The 20,001-nt window shown below is 37.6% G+C and overlaps 1 protein-coding gene across 2 annotated transcripts in view; it reads left to right on the forward strand.

Moving 5' to 3' along the window:
• The first annotated feature begins 7,036 nt into the window (after positions 1-7,036).
• MEI4 (meiotic double-stranded break formation protein 4) overlaps positions 7,037-20,001 on the forward strand; it is a 78,210-nt gene continuing 65,245 nt past the window's right edge. The window contains exons 1-2 of one of the 2 annotated variants that reach the window (XM_017823812.1): positions 7,037-7,509; positions 17,341-17,592. In XM_017823812.1, coding sequence (XP_017679301.1) covers positions 7,488-7,509; positions 17,341-17,592 — 274 coding nt within the window. In that variant the 5' untranslated portion in view covers positions 7,037-7,487. The other variant, XM_017823821.1, reaches the window with a different exon arrangement.

Below are 20,001 nucleotides of genomic sequence, written 5' to 3' on the forward strand. Positions count from 1 at the left end.
TTCACTCTGTTGACTTGCTGCTTTTTCTTCCATTGTTTCCTAAATTCTTCAGGTATCAATTTATACAGTTAATCAAGCTTATAGTAGAGAGCAAATGAATGTTACACCTGAAAAAAAGAACTGTGCATTTATTTTACATATCTGAAAAATCAAACAGTGAATTACTTCAACAAAAGTCTAGAATTTAGTTAGAACTAAACTAAATAGAATTAAGTTAGAAGTGAATTTAGTTCATTTTATGAACTACATTTATACAGTAGTTTTCATGGATTTAAATGAAGTGTCCTCCCCTCTAACAAGGGTTTTAGTGTTGTAAGTCATAACAACTATGTGTAGTTCCAAAAGTGCATATATAATAAAATTTATGTTCACTTTCATTGCAGCCTATTCCTTCTAATCACTTGTTTTCTTAATAATTACAGCGTTGGCAATCCTGGTTTGGTTTTTGCGGGGTGGATTTTTTTGTTGTTGTTGTTGGTCTTTTTTTTTTTTAATATTTTCTTCTGATGTTTTCTACTCATTCAGCAGAAACATGATTAAAGACAGCACACATTTTGGCAGATGGGTGATTGCCTCTTAAATCCTCCTATGGAATGGGTATTTCTGGAAACTTATGGGCACATGCAATTTTCTCCCCTTAAAATATGCACAGCCCAGCCTTTGTGGTTCTAATCTGTAACCTGAGGCCCATGTACAGACCTTTGGATTTCTGGACAGCTGCATCAGGATGTAACTTGTACGGATTAATTTGAATTTTAAATTGTATCACTTGAGTCACACCATGCAACTTTTAAATAGCATCTTCATTTGTATCTACTGGTGCTCACATTTGTACATCACCACTATTTTATTCCAGCCATGGGAACCCTGGTAATGTGACCCTCTCCTGCTGTAAGCAGATGCTCTTCTTCTCTGCAGCAGCAGCCCAGCTGCTGGAAGAAAGGATTTATGTCAGGTCCACTGCCCTTCCCTGATGGACTACAGGAGTCACAGGAAGCACCGTATTGATTGGAGCTTCTCTGATCTGTTAAAATTATGTTCAACCCTTCAGCTGTAAAGCTGAGTAACCACGGGCCTAGGATATGTGATGGGATTTTTCTTAGGGAAGGAAAGTTGTATGTAGAAGAAACAAAGTTTTATCTTTGGAAGCCAGTTATTATAGTTAAAATATATTAATCAGGTAACAAAAAATTACTTTCTCTGCCTCTTTACCATAATCTGGTCACTTTCTCACTTTGTATCTAGCTATGTGTCTATTCTATCCATCTGTCTAAATGCATACACCTATCCATCTGTCTAAATGCATGTACATATATATATGTATACCTCTATATATGACCTATTCTATTTACATTGCAAATTGCATTAGAAATTCATTTTACTAGTCTAAAATATCTAAGTTTTTTGAGGAGAGTTTTTTCGTTCTCCAGTCTTCTTTACATAGCTGCTAGATACAAGGAATTCTGGGCTCCAAGAATCTATATTTTTAATAATTTAACCTGAAGCCTACATTTCACAGCAGGAAAAATGAATGAATTAATGGTTTAAGCTTGTTAAACTCAGTGGGACATGTTAGAGCAAACTGACAGAACTCTTTAAGTCAATGAAATGGTGACAATTTACACAGCTTAGCAGATGGCCCTCCCTCTCCTCACCTACAAGAGCAGTACAGTACAGCTGTTTTAAGGGGAGAAGTTAGTGTAACTTTGAAGATCAAACGGGACTGCATATTAAGCACTAGTTATGTGTGCAGACAGCCTGACAGGCCAGTGCATGACCTGGATAGTGCCCCAATATAGCACAGGTCCATAAAACAGCATCCCTGTTGCTATGCAGTGCAAAGACTGGATATTTTTTAGTAGGGGACTTCTCAGCTCTACTGCCAAGGACCCTGGGAAGGATGAAACCGACTAAGGCAGGTGCCAAGCAAGGAGATTCCTGAATGAGTCAAAATTCTCACCCATGGGTAAGGCTGCCAGTCCATTTGCAATTTTCCACAGTGTAGATAAGAGCATGCAGGTCCACATATAGGTCACAACCCACAAAACCTCTCCTGACTTTAGGTCTGGAATAGTAAAAATTTTACAAAATACAGGTAGTAGCTACTCTAACCAGCTTCTGTCCAATAACCCAGTGGTCAGAGGGCTCAGCCACAATGTGGCACACATACTCCCCTTGCTTCCAAGTCAGTGTTCAAGCCCACCTCTCTCACCTTGCAGACCAATTCACCAGGTTACAGTATATCTTCAGGTGGCAGGTCAGAGCAGAACATTCTGAGTTTGGTATGGTTTAGTTTGGTTTGGTTTGGTTTGGTTTGGTTTGATTTGCATTGGTTTGAAGGAACTTCTGGAGGATGTCTAGTCAGTCCTATGTCCCACTTCAAGTAGGACTATCATCAAGACCAACAGTGCTATTACAGCTCTTCCATCAAAGGAATGACTCTTTGGCTGAGACAGCATAGAATCATAGAATCATTAAGGTTGGAAAAGACCTCTAAGATCCTCAAGTCCAAAAATTAACCCAACACTGCCAACTTCAACACTAAACCACGTCTTGAAGTACCATATCTACACATTATGTGATATCATATACAACCCCTCACATAAAGGTAATTTGGTTTCTTATCTGAAAATAGGGCAAATTTCTGTCTGAACAAAAATACCTGGTGCCTGGAACAGGGAATCAAAACTGGAGCCCTCATCTTCCTGCCAGGTAATTGCTCTTTCACCATATTAAAGCTCCCTGTAGCCTAAAGTCTATTTAATTCCATCCAAAGCTGATAACTTTTGGCAAAGGTAACCGAGACAAACCTCTTCCAGAACACCACTGGGATTGCTGGGTGTAATGTTCCTGGGGGAAAAAAGGTGCAAACTTCCCCCAGGAAAAGAATTTACTCTGTATCCTTCAAGCTCTGAACTGGTTAGACAGGTGAGGAGCTAGAAGCAATAGCACAACCAACTGTGCCTTAGGTGGGCATTTGGCACTTTTAGTGTATGAAGGTGAGTGAGTATGCTACAAGAAATGAAACTCATTTCATCAAAACTTAAGCCTGACTCAGCTGAATCAACAGACATAAATGAACATTGTAACCCATGATGCAGCTGACACCCAATGCCTGCACAGAGGAATGCCAATCAAAATGTCTCAGGATTAAATCAGAATAATGTGGATATTTTAATGCACTGAATTTCCTATATGATGAGGCAGTTAGGGAGAGCTGCTCAGATGTTCTTTGATTAAAGTTCTGTGTTTAGAAGTGTAACCTGAATTTTCTGTATGCTAAATTAGCTATTTCATAACAATTGCCTGTTCATCTCTCTGCTTTTTTATAAACTTCATGAAGAAAGCCTTGTGGAACTACAATAAAAAGTACTAAATTAAATGAAAACTCTTTCTATATGTCTTTGCTCTAATTTTTCTTTATTCTCAGACATCTGTTGACCTATACAGAGAAATGTCTCACAACACTGTTTTGTTACTCTTAGATAAATGATGAAATGTAAATGCAGAAAATTATCTGCTATATTGTCACATTATTTTTAAACATCATTCTGATTACTTGCTAACATGCTTTTACCCTTTTTCTTACCTGGTGGTGTGGGAATCTTTTCGTATAGATTTCCAGATATGAAATTCTTCGAGGGAAAGGTTTTATCTTTCTTTATGTATACTGTAAAGAAAGGAATGGAAATGTTACTAATTTTATGTAAGTGATGACATTTAAATAAAGCACTGTAAAGTATCTATTCATAACTGATGTATGTTGCCTCTTAACAGTAACAAGTTTTTATTATTTCCCTGTTCTCCTCATCTTATGTCTAACTTTTTATATTGCTTTTGTAGATTGACGTTTTCATTGCATCAGGCCCTGAAGTGTGATCCTTTTTTCCTCATGGTAATACTTTGTTTCCTGAACAGAAACAAAGAATACATTGCATAACTCCCTCAACTTTCTAAATCAGATGACTTGTTTAGAATTGCAGATTATGCTCAAAGGGACTGCTTGAGCCATACTGGTGTCATCAGAATTACATACAAAATTGAGCCATCACGAACACATTATAATCTGTTTTGAAAAGAGCATGATGCTGAGTAATGAAGAATCATGATGCCAAAATTTTTTATTTTTAATTAAATATAGCCCTGTAACACATGGAAAAAAGTTCAAATGAGAAGACATTGATGCTCCTGCTCATGATTTTCACGTGCTCTTCTCAAGACACTATTTCTAGCCCCACATCAACTAAACAAAATTGCAGCTACAATAGTTGAGACAGCATATTTTATACGTGTTTTCAGACACTTCCAGCTCTCAGGTAAGTAGACATACATTAAAATATAAAGATGTCTTATAAATTCTGACAGACCGTAGTTCTCCAAATGAAAAAATATTCTTTCATGCTCAAACTGTTGTTGATACTGTAGGCATCCAGTAAGAGCAGGGAGTGCATGTCTGACAGTAATGTATTTCATATTACTTTTAACAACTGATTGAAGCCTGTGTTTTTGGAGTTTGTTCTCAGTTGATCACTTAGTTGTTGGAAATTATTCAGCACATGGATTGGTTAAATACTGAGAATTCATGACCTCTGATGTAATTAAACACCTGCACTGCTTTTATGTTTAATTATTAATAAAACCAGCTAATTATTTTGTATGACCTTTTGCCACAAAGGTATCTTTGGACTCTTCTTGAGATCAAAAGACATCTTCAGAAACAGAGATCAAAAGAATTCATGTGCAACTAGTAGAATCAGCTTCCTTCATGAAGTGTAAACAGCTTATTTCAAATCGAAGCTTAATTTCACTGTTGTTTCAACTGGGATTACACACAGTGTTAATCACCTCATGTTTGGACATAAAAATGGGAATAGTATCTTATTTTTTATTTATTGGATATAACATGAATTTGCACATGTGCACAAATACATGTGCACAAACGCTTTGCTCATTTATTAAAAAGTAATGTTAGATTATGTTGGTTGGACATAATGAAGAATTTCTTCCCTGAAAGGATGCTCAGGCATTGGAACGAGGCAGTGGAGTCACCGTCCCGGGAGGTGTTCAAGAAACAACTGGATGTGACGCTGCCATGGTCTAGTTAACAGAGTGGTGATCGGTCAAAGGCTGGGCTCAATGATCTCGGAGGTCTTTTCCAACCTTCATGATTCTATGATTCTATGCAATCACTAGGAATAGTCACTGCATAAAGTTAATACAAGTTCTATACATTATTTTTGAAAAGTGTTCTTCAATAAAACAGGAGTACACATCTCAGTGATTCGGCAGTTGATTGTGTTCTGATTTTCCTGCTTTCAGATGAAAAGTCCTTAGAGTTGCTCTGTTAATGGCAAGGGGAGACACCAGCTTTTTTTTCCACCTTGAAAATATTGGGATAGTCAACATATTTTAAAAACAAACCTAAAACCTGTGATAAGGTGTACTTTGGTTGATATTCTGAAAGTTGTACACAATAATTTTGCAAGTTTAAGACACATTCTTTTTAAGTAGTTCCAAATAAAAAAAAATTAAAAAAATTGAAAAAATAAAAGGACTTGTCCCTCTAAAACTAAATTTACATGGCTCTTTTTTTATTTATGCAGTTTAAGTACAAAATAATCGAGTGAAAAACATCCTTCCAGGCAGCTAATAGTAGAAGGCCTCAGGATATTTAGGTGTCTCTCAGTAAGCTTACAATTGCAAGCAGGACTGGGACTCTCAGAAAAAGAAGAGCTACTTTCTTTTTTAGACCAATAATAATGTTGCCTCTGTCTAATTCTGCTTTTTAGATTCAGCTGTCTGTATACAAACCATAGGTTTTCAGGTAGAAGCACTGATGTCTCTGAATCTTTTATTTCAGTCTCAGTGGAAAAGATTATATGAAAACATGGACATTCCGATCTACAAAATGCCCGTGCACTTTGCAAAGCATCTGCATCACTTACATGCACAAAAGATGCACAGAAAATGATAAAGTGTAGCTGCTATGTCACTGTAATGGAAGACTAGAGAATGTTTTGTTATTTTTTCCCCCTGGGTTTCACTGAGAAATAAGTAGTGCTGTCAGAATGAAGAGAGTCTCTAAATTATTCAGTCTAATTTATCGTTTGAAATCTAAAATGAAAGTTCCAATGTGTTAACAATTTTCAGTAGTTAGGAAGGTAAAAAAAAAAAGAAAGAAAATTAAGTACATTAGCTTAGAAGTTTACAACTATGTATATTGTTTTTGAACAAAAGAGCATGATAAAAATAAAGCTGTTGAGATTATCCAAGAACAAGAAATGGGGGTAAGAATTTTAAAAGTACGTATTGTTTGTCACATCTGAATACTTCTGTGTTTAGAAAGATCGATCCCCCTCTACTTAAGATCTTGACGTACTGTGATGAGACTAACTGCACCTAATGCATCTTGCTTCATTTCTTTCTTACCTCTCCTCCTGTCTTCCCTCCTCAGCCTCCTCAACATTAGTAAATTAACTAATGTTAATTTACTCAGCCTCCTCAACATTAGCCTCCTCAGCACTAGCAAAAATTTCTTATGTCTGTCAAGCATTAAAACAGACTGCCCAGGGAAGTGATGGAGTCACCACTCCTGGAGGTATTTAAAAGACTGTAGATGTGTCACTTAGGCACATGGTTTAGTGGTGGACTTGGCAGTGTTGGGTTAATGCTTGAACTCAATGACCCTAAAGGTCTTTTTCAGCTGAAATCATTCTCTGGTTCTATGACTCCATAGACTCCGTTTCTGGCCAAGGAGCCTTAACACAGCCTTTTCAGCACAGTTTGTGTAGAGAATATAATTTTACATACAAAGCTAATTTCTTAACTTGTGAGCTTTGATCACAGTGTTTCAGCTAAAACACAGCTTCTATTTCCAATGCACTGTTAGAGACATACTGTTCTGAAGTTTTATGATCTCATTTCCTCTTAAGATATCCAAACACACAAAAAGTTTAAAGAGACCTGTATTGACCTGCAAAACACTTCGAGAGACCTGCATGCAATTTACAGCAGTAAAAAGTGTTCGAGCCTGGGGGCCCTCTCAGGTGACCCAGGTGACGGTGAGCTCTGACAGACGCCTCGCCCCTCAGCAGGCGAAGCCCAAGCGCCCGGCGGGTCCCGGGCTGGGCCCGCACCCTCCGCAGGGCCACACTGCCCAAAGCCTGCCCGCGGCTGCAGCCCCTCCTTCTCTGGCGGCACAAGGGGCCTTCACATGTCTCCTGCGGGGCTCCCTGGCTTCCTCCTCCCTGCACATTCCCGACTGAGGCGGCCTTGGAGCGGGAGGCGAGGCCCAGGCCGTAAGCTCTTCCAACACCCGCACGAAACACCCGTGTGTGGCCGAGATCGACACGAGTGGGACGCAGAGGGCCCGCACCGAGGAGCTCGCACCACAGCGCCTCGGGGCTGGCGCTGTGCCTGATCCCAGATCCCAGCAGGGGCGGTGAGCTCGTGTCCCGCTGCCCGGGCCAGCAGGCGCTGCCCCCGCCATGGCGCTGGGGGCCGCGGCAGGTGGGTCGGGCCCGAGGCTCTCGGGGCTGCCCGGGGAGGCGGTGAGGGAGGGTGACAGAAGGCTCCGGGATGGAGGCAGTAGCCTGAGGAGATGCCCCCACCCTGCGGTGTCAGCGAGTGCCTCTGGCCTTTGGGGACAATCCCCCGTGTGTAAACCCCGCGCCCAGGGGTGCGGGTCTGGGGGCTGCCTGGAACACCCCCTGGTACTCCTGGTTCCCCTGGGACAGCCCCCTGGCACTCCTGGTTCCTCTGGGACAGTTGCCTGGCTCTCCAGGTGGAAGGCCTCGCGTGGCAAGCCTCAGGTGTTCGAGGAGCGGTTTCCTGAGGAAAGGCTGAGTTTATTTGGTTTATTTGCAAGGAAATGGAGGCCTTCCCATGGAAGTTGCACTGCTTTGGTTATTAATAATGAAGAATATCAGCTATGAGTGTCTTCTCTCAATATTTATTCAGATTCCTAGTTTTTTGATTTGTTACAGGTCTGAATTTTTTTTTGTGTTCATTTCACCCAAATCACAAGTGAGAACACTGTATTGTTGTGTACGGGATAGATTCTGGGATTCAATTAGTGGTGTTAGTGCTCTGCTTGTTAAAAAAAGGTTGCATGAATATGCAAGTATGACAGAATAGTAAAGAGTTATCGAAGTTGCCAGTATTTTTACCTGAAACTGAATATTTCTAATGTCAGTGAATTCAAATGATTGTGTCTGATCACCCCATCCTTTGAAACTGAGAAATCATAGTGCATCGTCTCTTGCATTTTTCTCAGTGGCTGATGGAAGAAAGCAATGATTAATTTTGTCTTACCACTGAATACCCTGGGTTGGAAGGACTTTGGAGATCGTCTGGTTCCAACCCCCCTGCCATGGGCAGGGACACCTTATACTAGACCGGGCTGCTCAAAGCCCCATCCAGCCTGGCCTTGAACACTTCCAGTGCAGCTCCTCACTAGCAGAGCATGAGGCACTAAGAAGTCCATGACTTAGGGTAAGCAGTCCATAGCAACAGCCAAAACATCAGGGTGTTATCAACATTATTCTCATAATAAATCCAAAAGACACACCACTATACCAGCTATTAAGAAAAAATGTCCCAGCTGAAACTAGGACAGGCATCCTCAACTTCTCTTGGCAACACTTTCCAGTATCTCACCACACTCACAGTAAAGAATTTCTTCCTAATATCTAATATAAATCTACCCTCTTTCAGTTTAAAGCCATTCCCCCTTTTCCTATCACTACATGCTCTTGTAAAAGGTCCCTCTCCAGTTTTCCTGTAGGCCCCCTTTAGGTACTGGAAGGCTGCTATAAGGTCTCCCTGGAGCCTTCTCTTCTCTAGGCTGAACAACCCCAATACTCTCAGCCTGTCTTCATAGGAGAGGTACTCCAGCCCTCTGACCATCTTTGTGACTCAGACGTTTTTTCAATTTGAATACACTATTAATTGAGCTGAATTAAAGTGTAAAAAGTACTTGTCTATGGACTGAGCTACAAATGCTTGGCAAGTGCCTTCAGTGGCCTTTTACAATCTCTAGTGCTTCATAAATTCTTATTTATGCACTACATATTCAAATGGTGCTATGGTTATGTTAGTATCTGTAGTATATATAAGGCTTCGATCTTTATTGTATACTGTATGCTTTCTAGAGAGCTAGATTCCTAGAATCTTTTCCTTGTTTTCTAGTACAAACATTTCCTTTCTTTTGAACAATCTCATCTTTCATTCTGCCAATATTAAATTTCTGTCAGAAACCCAAGAACAAGATTTTCTAAGTACAATGGATGCTTTCTGGAAGCATACTTGAATGAAACTTGTTCACTGAAAGATACTGGTCTTTTAAAAACATAGCAAAACCAACCTGTTCAGGTAAAGGCTGAAAGTGTGAAACTGAAAAGAAAAATGGTGATATTTTAGTCACTAGCCTCTGTATAATCCTCCAAACTCTTGATAATTGTCTTTTTTTTGAACTCTGCTTTGAAATTCTACATTGAAAAGCTAATGCAGTCTTTGTAATAAAATCTTGGGGAGATATGGCTGCTTTCTTGTTGTAACTTAGCATTATATAAAGGCTGTGATTGTTTTCCACAGTCCAAAATGCCAACTGTAAATTTATACTTTATTTAATTATTACTACCAAATATGAAACTTTTTTAAAAGAGTAAGAGTCTGAATTTCATGGTCTGTCTCTTAAAGCTGCAATGAAAAGTATATCCTCAATTCCTAAACGGAGTGGATTTACACTCAGCTGACTAAACGATCACAATTTTGTTTTGGTAGGGGATGAAATCTGTGCTGACATAAGAATAGATAAATTTGTACCACTGAGTTATACTTTAATTTCTGAACAGTGGGTTTTATAGAATAAATTCCCTTTTCTGGAAATACTTTCATGTCTTTGGTAATCAAAATAGTAAAGAGATACATGGTAATGGTAGTGTGTGCCAGATCAATTAGATGATGTTGTAAGTGACACATAAAAAAAAGCCTGTTGGAGGAGAAAAAAGAGTGCAAAGGGAAGAACTCTCAGCTTCTAGGGAGAACATATAAACAATTTTAAACTTCCAGAAAACTCAGGCTTATATTAGTGTTTTTGAATGATCTCATTGAAGAGTGATGCACAGAAACTTTGAGGGGCTGAACTGATTGTTTTATGCTCATATAATTTTGGGCATACTTGATGTTCCTCCTGTTTTACTTTGCACCTGTCTGCTATTTTGTTTGTGCATTGAAAATGTTTATATGTTCACAAAGTTATTCTTTCAAACTTTTTTCCATGATTTTTGGAGTTTCTTCTAGAAAGCTTTTTTTTTTTTTTCCCAGAAATATTCAAAAGATCTAGAATTACAAACTTCTTTTAAAGGGTGGTGGTTTCGGCCTTGCAGAATTTTTCCTGTTAGTTAGGCACTTAAATAGTTTTTTGAAGGTCTCAGCTTTAGCTGCCTGTGGTGCAGCAACTCATCTCACTGAAGTTAGCTGTCCACAGTGCATGTGTGCATCTGATCTAGTCATCTGAACACTCTGTGTAGTCTGTGAAGAGAAACAAATGGTTCTGGGTCACGACTTAACTTCACCACACAGTAGATGTACAAATAACTTGGCGTATTTTTAATGTTCGAAATCTCTCTTTCTGCCCATTGATAATAAAGGAAGTCTAGGCAGCTGTAGCCTTCTAAATTGTAGGTTTCTGTTAAGAGAAGATGAATCCTACCTCTAAAATGTTACTGAAATCCTGAGGGATTATGCTTGTTTATGTTCTTAAATTCTCTGAAACGGTTATAATTGGGGAATGTTAATAAGCTCTAAAATATTTTTTCAATGCATTCATGTTATTTGGTTTTGGAGAATTTGTAAAACTTTTAGAAACTAAAATTATTTAGAAGTTAAATAGTTTGAAGAAAAAAATCATGCTACATTTAAATCAAGTTTTCTCATGCTTTTAAGTTTTTATTATTTTCAATATTATTTCAGCATTTTGAGCCATTAAAAATATGCTGGAGTTATTGTTTAGGCTTGTTTTAGGAAAAGCAAGTTCTTTGCTCAGTGAGTATGTCCACATTACATAACTTTGTGTATTACGAGAATAGGTTGTTTAAAAATGACACTGTGTATATTAAACCACAGCTGTGGTTTAATATACATTTTTACAATAAAAGCTGCTTAATTGGAACACAAGGCATACTTTGGTTCATCTTGATTATGCAGCTGTCCCATTATCGTTGTTTATTATATACATGGATGACAGTATTATGCTAGACATACCAATTAAATCAAGTTTATTTTATTGTTGCTTAATGTTATGGCCTTATGTGTCTGCAGCTCAGCCCAGTTCCACTGGAGCACTTGCAGGGTTTTGTGCTCCATTATAGTGAGTCAGTATCTTGATTTCTCTTGTGTAAAGCAGAATGAGGTTACAGAGATGTGGGTAATTTTGTCACCTTTATTTGCACTGTGTAATTGACAGACTAGTTAAAGTAAAAATCATGGCAGCAAATCAATTTTTCCTTTTATATTTGTACCTTTAAGGACAGACCATACACTTAAATTTAGAAGGAAAAGCATTTCTTTTTAATATTTAGGACTGTCTGAAGATTTTTAGCTGTGTAGTAGTGATAAATGACAATTTATTTCTGTCCTGACAGATCCTCTTATTTTCAAATAAAAATTTCAAATGTGAAGAAAACTGAGCCCTTGAATGGCCTGGAAGTTAAATGAGTTACAGTCCATTTCATGTCTTATACTATTAATTTTTTAAATTATTTTTTAAATTCAGATTATAATGATCTGTGTAACAAGTAAGTGTCCTCTTGAAAGCAATAAGGTTTTGTCGATGACATTTGCAGCAGTTTCTTCCATTATTAGCCATGAATTTCATGGGCAAACTTAGAAATCGTGCCTAAGGTCTGCAATTCTTTGACATTAATGAGTATTACTCCAATGTTTAATTATTTCAAACAAGTTTAGGCTTTGGTTTTATGTTGAGGTACCTTATAATTTTAAATCATAGCATAATTTAGCCATCTCCCCCCTGTTTCTCTGTGACTTGCCTGTTTCCAATATCAGTCAGAAAACTGTGTACCACTCAGAAAGGTAAATTATCTAAAATTCACCTCTCTTACCCATAAAGACCCGTGAAAAATTTCTTAAAAGCTCTAGAGCTGAGGATTCACCTGTGCAAACTGAGTAGCTCATCCTTTGATGTCTTGGTGCAGCATATATTGTGGCTCCTCATGGGAGAGAAATCCAGAACTGCTGAGGAGCTCCAGTGGACAAAGGCCCAGGAGCTGGGGTAGGCTCATCCCAAGATCACTGGGGTTTTTCTTCAGCAGGCAGTTCATTTTGATCTGACTGCAAACTCAACTGCACCTTTTTCTAGGTTAATCCTTTCTGGGAGACCAATTACTCTAGTTCACATGTGTTAATGCAAAGAAAAATGAAGGGATCATCCCCGCACTTCAGTTAAAGAGAGAAAATTATTGTTATCCTTGTCAGCCTGTGTTGACTCTAGTGCATTCTGGCATGGGGGGAAAAAAAGAAAACAACAAAAAATGTGCACTCAGGGGCTGAGTTGTTCAGTTTTATGTAGTTAACAGTGGAGAAAAAAAATAGAAACATTGAAGTAAGAGGCAGAAAATCATCTTCTGACAGCTGGGAGAGTGGAGAGTGCTAGGGGAGGAGTGGATGCCTTTATGCCAGTAGCGGGCTCAGGGAATTGTCCTTGTTTTTTGAAGATGTCACGTGTTTGACCTCAGCTTCCAGACTTTGACAAGAAGTAATTGGTATGAAAGTGGGGACCACTAACTAGCAAGGTGCAGTCCTTTTGTGGCGGTGCAGGTCCTGTTTTTGGAAATAGGAGATTTTATAGGTTGTTAAAACTACTCTAATGAATGGCTTAAGTTTAGATGCAAGTTTCATGGCTTTAGTGAAAGTTTTCTTTTTTTTTTTTTTTATAATAATGACTGATTTGAATTCTTTATGTTTTTTAACAATAATGTGAAACCTTTCTCCTTTGGAATGGAGTTAAATATATGAAGTTCAGACTGAGAAGAAAACGAACAAAAACTGGGACCATCTGAAACTAGTGGGGTGGGCTTTTTTTTTCTGATTAGTGGGAATTACTTCCTCTTCAAATGTTTCAGACCATGTAAAAAACAAGGTGAGACTTAACCAGAAGTTTATATCAAAGATCCTCAAAGAATCTTACACTACATCTCAGTTCCCCTTGGTTATGTAACACAGAGCTGTACAGGACAGTTCATGGCTTATTTTCTAATTATTTCTGCAGGTGAATAGTTGCTCAGCAGCTTTCCATGGTTAGGGTCTCAGCAGGGCTGTGGGTCCTGCAGGAGGATTAGAAGGCTGGAGACAGGGAGATCTCTCCTTCTGGTGTTGGAAATCTGGGGACCCAGTCCTGTTTGACAGTGATGTCAACCCATCAGGTCCTCTGAGGGCACTTCCAGTTTGTGGACTGGGGGGGTTGCATAGGGAACCTGTCACCAGATGGTATCTGTGCTGTGCCCTGCTGGCAGAATTTGCAAGGGGTTAATGGTTCTCTCCTTAACACTCAGTAAGCACACAAGTAGAGCTTTGTGTGTAAGTACTTATTCCCACTGAGTAACACTCAGTATCAGATATGTTTTGGAGGATAATTCTTGATCCTTTTGATTCCTGTCGTACATATTTTGGCATTAGCAGGACTAGACTAGTGACTTTTTTCTGCTCTTGGCTTGATACTATTCCCAATCAAGGAAAGTTTTTGGTTTGGTCTAAAACTTTTTTTTCTACCTAAGCATTGGTGTAATTTCTATGTTGATAGGAGCAAAAATATTATTGATAAAACTCTGTAGCTGCCAATATGCTTTTAGTGGAATGTATTTACATTTGGTGGTGCAGCACTTCCTGAGAGCAACAGATTGCTGTGCAATTTTTGCTAATGCATGGTTGGCCAGCATCCCTCTATTTCTAACAGCATCATCCGGTGTGTTATTTTCTAGAGGACTTTTACAGTGGTTTCTGAGAGAGCAGTTGTCCTTTTAGGGAACAGTGAAAAACCTGAATCAGCCTGTAGAACTCCTGCTTTTCCTTAAACAAGCTTCTCTTTTCATGATCATAAAGGCAGCAAAGAGAAGAGAGATGGTGACAGTGACAGTGACAGTGACAGTGACAGAAAGGAGGTGAGAGAGCTGTATGTTCTCCATAAAATCTTTGAGGAATCTACTCTTTCTGGAAATATGCAGGAATATTGCTATTTTTCATTAATTATCTGGTTTTAGACAAGAGATTTTTAAAATTCTGAAAGAATAACTTCTCCAAAAAATGCTTTGATTGCGTCTTGTTTCTAAGGAGAACCAGCTTTGTGATCTGTCCTGCTTTTTTTTTTTTTTAACAGCATCTTTATAAGTAATTATTCTAGAAAAGTAGTGATTCTTTTTCTCCAGAGTAAAAATAACTCCTTAAAATCACTCAGTGTAACACACTCCTACTGTAGGAGTCTGTATAAGATGTTAGAGGAAAAGGCCTTCCTCAAAATCCAAAGTAATTATTAACTAAATTCTATTAACTAATATTTATTAACTAGTCATTAACTAAATGTATGTCCTAAGTGTTAAGGTGGAGTGCTATTTGAAATTTTAAGGATTGTGATTTTTAAAACTAAATTAGGTGGTAAGACACGATGGTTCGTATATGTGATTTATTAGGAATACATCTCCTTTAGAAAATGGTATTTTAGAATGTTGTGGGTGAAATATCTCTTTGTTTGTCTGTGTTGTGTTATTACCTTGAGCACTAAGGTTTTTTTTATGTTTAAAACACAGTAGTCCCTTTTTAAAACAAAGTCAAAAAATGCCTCTCTCTATTTTGGTGATAAGTGGTGAAAAAATGCTGCCAAAGTAGTATTTCATACTTTTCACTGTAGCATAGTGGTAATATATCAGTGGCCAGACAGCTAACTTCGTGGGTTTGTTTGTTGTTGTTTTTTTTTTTTTTGTAATAATATGTAAGTAGAAATAAACAAAGTACCATAGATAAGAAGGTATTGGTGGTGACTTTGATGATAAAAGGCGCCTAGGCACTCATGACATGCTGATATTAAATGCCATTCCCTGTCCCATACTAGAATGTTGGTCCTTCTGCAACTTCCCTGAATGTAATTTAAGGGAGAATGCCAATACTGACAAAGCATGTTTTGAAGCAGAAAGTAAATCTTTATTTGTCCTTAAAAGGAAGGTGAATCAGAAAGCTTTTGCAAAGCAATCTCTGGAGATACCAAAATGTTAAACCACTAGTGAAAGCCTTTTGTAAGACATCTTTCTGTGTGCCCTAATTTATGGCTCTGCTCTGCACAGGAACTTTATAAGAATGGAACTTGCCAGGCACTGTTTGAGTAGTATCTGAGTGCAGCTTCTATTTAGAAGATGAGATAATTTGGGAAGCACCTTTCAGGTTCAAAGCTGAATATTTTGAATACCTTACTGTTACTATTTACTCTTCTTTCAGTGTGGTTCCATGTATTTCATTTTATTCACAACTTTGAAGGCAGTTCAGTTAATTGCATGGTTCTGTATTTATAAACATTTCCTTTGATGTATAAGGTAAACAAGAGTCTTACACCAGTTAGTTGTCCCACAGAGGTGCTAATCCTTTGAGGATGAGAGAATTCTGCTTTTCCCTGGAATTCTTAGATATCAATTGAACAGTTTTGTGAAATAAATTTTTTGTAAGAAATTTTGCAAAAGGTACCATTTAATGTATAACTGCTTTAAGTAGTGGGCATATATAGTATAGTTCAGTTTCTAAGGGTTTACTCTTTGTTTAGATTTAAGAATGCACTGGTGGCTTAGATTAGGTGGTTTTGCTCTGTTTCAGGTCAGGAATGGAGTGTTTCAAGTGGAGAACAGTAGTTTAAAACATAGCTGTAGGTAAATAGATCCCAAGGAATTTTTGCAGTCTTGTCCTTTGCGCTCTGTACAATTCAGAGTGTTAGCTGACGGGTGTGTCTGAATGGATGGTGTGCAAGGGATGTGCAGGAATTGTTTGAGCATTTCAGAAGTATTTGAAAGGTGAAAGAAATATTTAAAAGGCAGCGCTTTCTGTAAGTGCCCCTGATGGATAAATGAATATATGATGATTTATGACTTACTATCCAAAGTTGAAGAGAACCAAAGGGAGAAATCAGCTTAGTGATAGCAGATGATCTGGTGAAAGGATGACCTAAAGTACCTTATTCAAACCTGTGCTGTGACTATTTCAGAGCTACTCAACACGACATTATAGTGCTAAGCATGCAGTTTTGTTGGATAACAAGAAAAAAAATAGTATTTTGATAAATGTTTAGATGTCAAGGCCAGGACAAACGTGTAGGAAGTGATTTATTATTATTATTATTATTATTATTATTATTATTATTATTATTATTGTTGTTGTTGTTGTTGTTGTTATTATTATTATTAGTCTGGGAGTAGTATTTTTTCAAGAAAAAATACATTAAACAACTGAATTAAATTGATGTAGAATTAGGAAAGAACAAGCAATTAGATAGGCTGGTTATTTTTATTTATTTTTAATTTATTTTTTTTCCTTTTTTGTTCCCAAGTCCTGTGCTGTTGCCCATGACATAATCATCTAGTTAAATATTTTCTTTTTCTGACTCCTAAAGTGCCTTTTGCCCCATCCTCATTGTTTGTACCAGACCTGATGAAACTGTCTTCTTCTCTTACCTTACTAGCCACTTACATCACCTTGCAGCTGTCTACATAGACCTTTTAGCAGGCTTGAGGCTTAATGTAGACTTAGAACTTCCAAGGGCAGCGGTACCAGGTGTCCAAAATCAGACACTGCCTCAAAGTTTTATCTTTTGAGCACTTTAAACTCATGGTAAAAAATTATATGTATTGTGTTTAAGTGTAAATAACCCCCCTGTGATTTCTTTAGTCATGGGCTTAGGGGTTTTTTTGGTAAGGAGGAGGGGGTGTCAAAGGTTTTTTTTGAGGTTAGTCTTTTTAGTGTCTTCATCTTTGTTTTAGTGGAGATAACATTTGAATTTAAAATTTTGCTAGAATAAACCTATTTGAAGTGCGCGCTATTTCCGCAATTATTTTCAAACATTGCCTCAATTTTATTTTTATAGCCGGAGTACAGCTCATGTATGTTTTATTCTCACTTTGTGCACAGATGCTTGTATTTCTACTCTTCTCCTTGATGATTTAGGAATGCATTAGAAACAAAAGAATTGGTCTCACTGTTAAATAGTTTTCAAAGTCAAGAAAATACTGTGCATAATTTCCTTAAAGGAGTCATAGTGAAGTAATGTTTTTGTTTTCTATTTTTCTAATGCAGTAGAAATCAAAGATGGAAGAGAAAATCAAATTTGGTATTTGAAAATATCAAAACTAGCATTGGCTTTTGCAATTATCCACTCGAAACCACCAGGGAAGAGTTCCAAAGAATATACTGAGCATCTTGCCAAAACTGTATCTGAACAAGATTTTGGATGGAAGTGGAAAGTTGAAGTGCTGGAAGCTGAAGTTCTTCGATTAAGACAAGAACTTCTTTTGAACCGGATCTGTCCAAGATTCTGCTTGGAAAATAGTAAGTTTCTCAAATAATTTCTGACTATGTTTCAGTAGCAGGGAACCAAATAGCTTTCATGTTGCCTGTAGCATTTCTTTTACCTAGATATGAGAGTCTTCAGTGTACAGCTTTCTGGTTTTTTCCAAAGCTCTGAAGTAGTGGAACACTTAATTAATTTGTAATGGGATTGTGCTTGAGAATTTGGTCCTTAAGCAGAATTTACATATTTAACCCTCAGAATCAATATGTATTATACAGAATAATTGCAGCAAAAATTGTCAATACAAAATGTTACTCTATAACCTTGGAGATACTAGTTTGTAAGAATACTGATGTACCCTATTTATATTTGGAACATGTCTTAAAGACATCTTGCATATTTTTTAATGACTTTACAGATGTTTAAAATCTGAATTTAAGCCTAATGTGTTGGAAGTGCTAAACCCTAATATGTATAACAGGAAGGTTGGGCAGGCAAAAGCCTGTATGTCTGCTGATTCTCTTAATGTATTAAGACTCTGGATGGGTGAATGGGGTTTTTTATGGCATATGATAAAATATTGTGAGTCTGATATTGTAGGACTCAGGAAGGAGGCTGTTAGTTAAAGAAGATGAAAAAAAAAAATAAAACTAAAACAGATGGGTTCAAACAGCACTGTTTCTCTAACTCATTCATGTGGAGTGAGTCATGCTTGCTCCATGAGATCAGGGGCACAGAGTGAGCTTGGAAATCAGGCAGTGGAGAATGTCTCCAGGTTCTGGGAAGATGTTTCCCTGGGAGAAGGAGGTCAAAATGCTCTGGGCTGAAAGAGAGAGTTTCCTGTTGAGGGGATCACTAAAATCAAGATGAATAGTTGATTTATGACTTGCGATTTTTAGAAGTTTCCCTCATAGAAAACTTGATGAGGCTTTACCACACTGCTTTTGTACTGAAACAGTGGCTTCTTTATTGCCTTGTGAGATTTCTGGTTTCTAACTTTGACTGATGGGGGGATGCATTTTTAGACTTTAGCTAGAAGCTCTAATGATTTATTTATTTAATTTTTATAATAGGCTTTTCTCTCTAGAGAAGTGATTTAATGACTGTTCATACTTACTTATGTGTCAGTTCTCTGCAACCTGTTCCAAACATGAAGTCTAAGAGTAAAAGTAGCTTTTAGAGAGATTTCAGGAGAGATTTATTAACATCTAATGTCTGATGAGGATATTCTAATTGTGGATTAAGCAGAACATAGTAAACACTAATCGATTAGCAAAACATAGCAAATAAAACCAATTCATCTGCAACTTCTGTGTTCTAAGTCTTGCTTTTGAAAGATTCTTTAAATTTCAGTTGTGAGAAGGGAAGAGAAAAGCAACCATCCCAGGCAGATAACACCCCTTGCAAAGGTGGTTAATTTTCATTGCCCTAGTCACAGTGAAGTTTTTCACAGATATGAAATGTGTTAAATCTTTTGTAATTTTAGATGTCTACAGCTACACTAAATTTTCTGCACTTTCTTCTTTACCTGTACAGGGAAATAGCATGCTTACTCTGCAGTTTATGGTTCACTTGACCCATTGCAATATTCACTAATATGGATGTGGGGAATTGTCTGGAAAATTCAGTCTGCATTCTGCTAGTAGTAGTCTGACTAGCTTAGAAAAAGTGCTATGATTCCCAAATCACTTAAGTAAGCTGTTCTTCATGGATAGCTTTTTTAATTTTTTAAGATCTCAACATATCTGACCAAGTCTAGTTTTTTAGTGAAGCCAAACTTTAATTTCAGTCTATTTTTAGCTAATGGACTCATAAATAGTAGAGATGAGTATCTGTTGTCCATAATCCTTCTATATTTCTTGATTTCTCTGGAGTTCAAAACCAGCACCTGACTGATTTGAAGGATTAGTGTGTAGCTGCTTTTTCCTTGAAATGTTTATTTTTGTGACTACAGTGTTTATAAACCTGTTAGACAGAAAACCTCTTGACATATGAAGTATCTGTGGGAGTTCACATCAACCCCAGCTGTATCACACACTGTCCAAGAAAAGTAGGGCATAGTCTTCCCCTTCAGTTTCTCTTAACCACTTGAGTGTAAGAGCATGAAAATATGTGGAAAATCTGAACTGAATAGATTTCTTCATGCACGTTTTCCTTAGCTTTGAAAGGACACTTTCAAATTCTTGGAGTGTAACTTTGAGATGGCCATTTTTTTGATGATATTTTGTTCTTTTGGCTCTTTGGGTTTTTTTCTTCTTTAATTTTGGTATGGCATGTGATCTCTTTTGATAATGGATTTGAGCCATATGTTATTTTGGAAAGAGGATGTTCGTCATCAGATGTAACTACTTAGTGGGCATTCATGGTTACAGTGACATTGGAGACAAATGCCTGGTCTCTTGCTTTTTGAGTAAGGTGAGATTGTTACTGATACCAGATGGGCTATC

This window comes from Lepidothrix coronata, unplaced genomic scaffold, assembly GCF_001604755.1.
Source record: "Lepidothrix coronata isolate B3197 unplaced genomic scaffold, Lepidothrix_coronata-1.0 Scaffold4, whole genome shotgun sequence".
Lineage (NCBI taxonomy): Eukaryota > Metazoa > Chordata > Aves > Passeriformes > Pipridae > Lepidothrix > Lepidothrix coronata.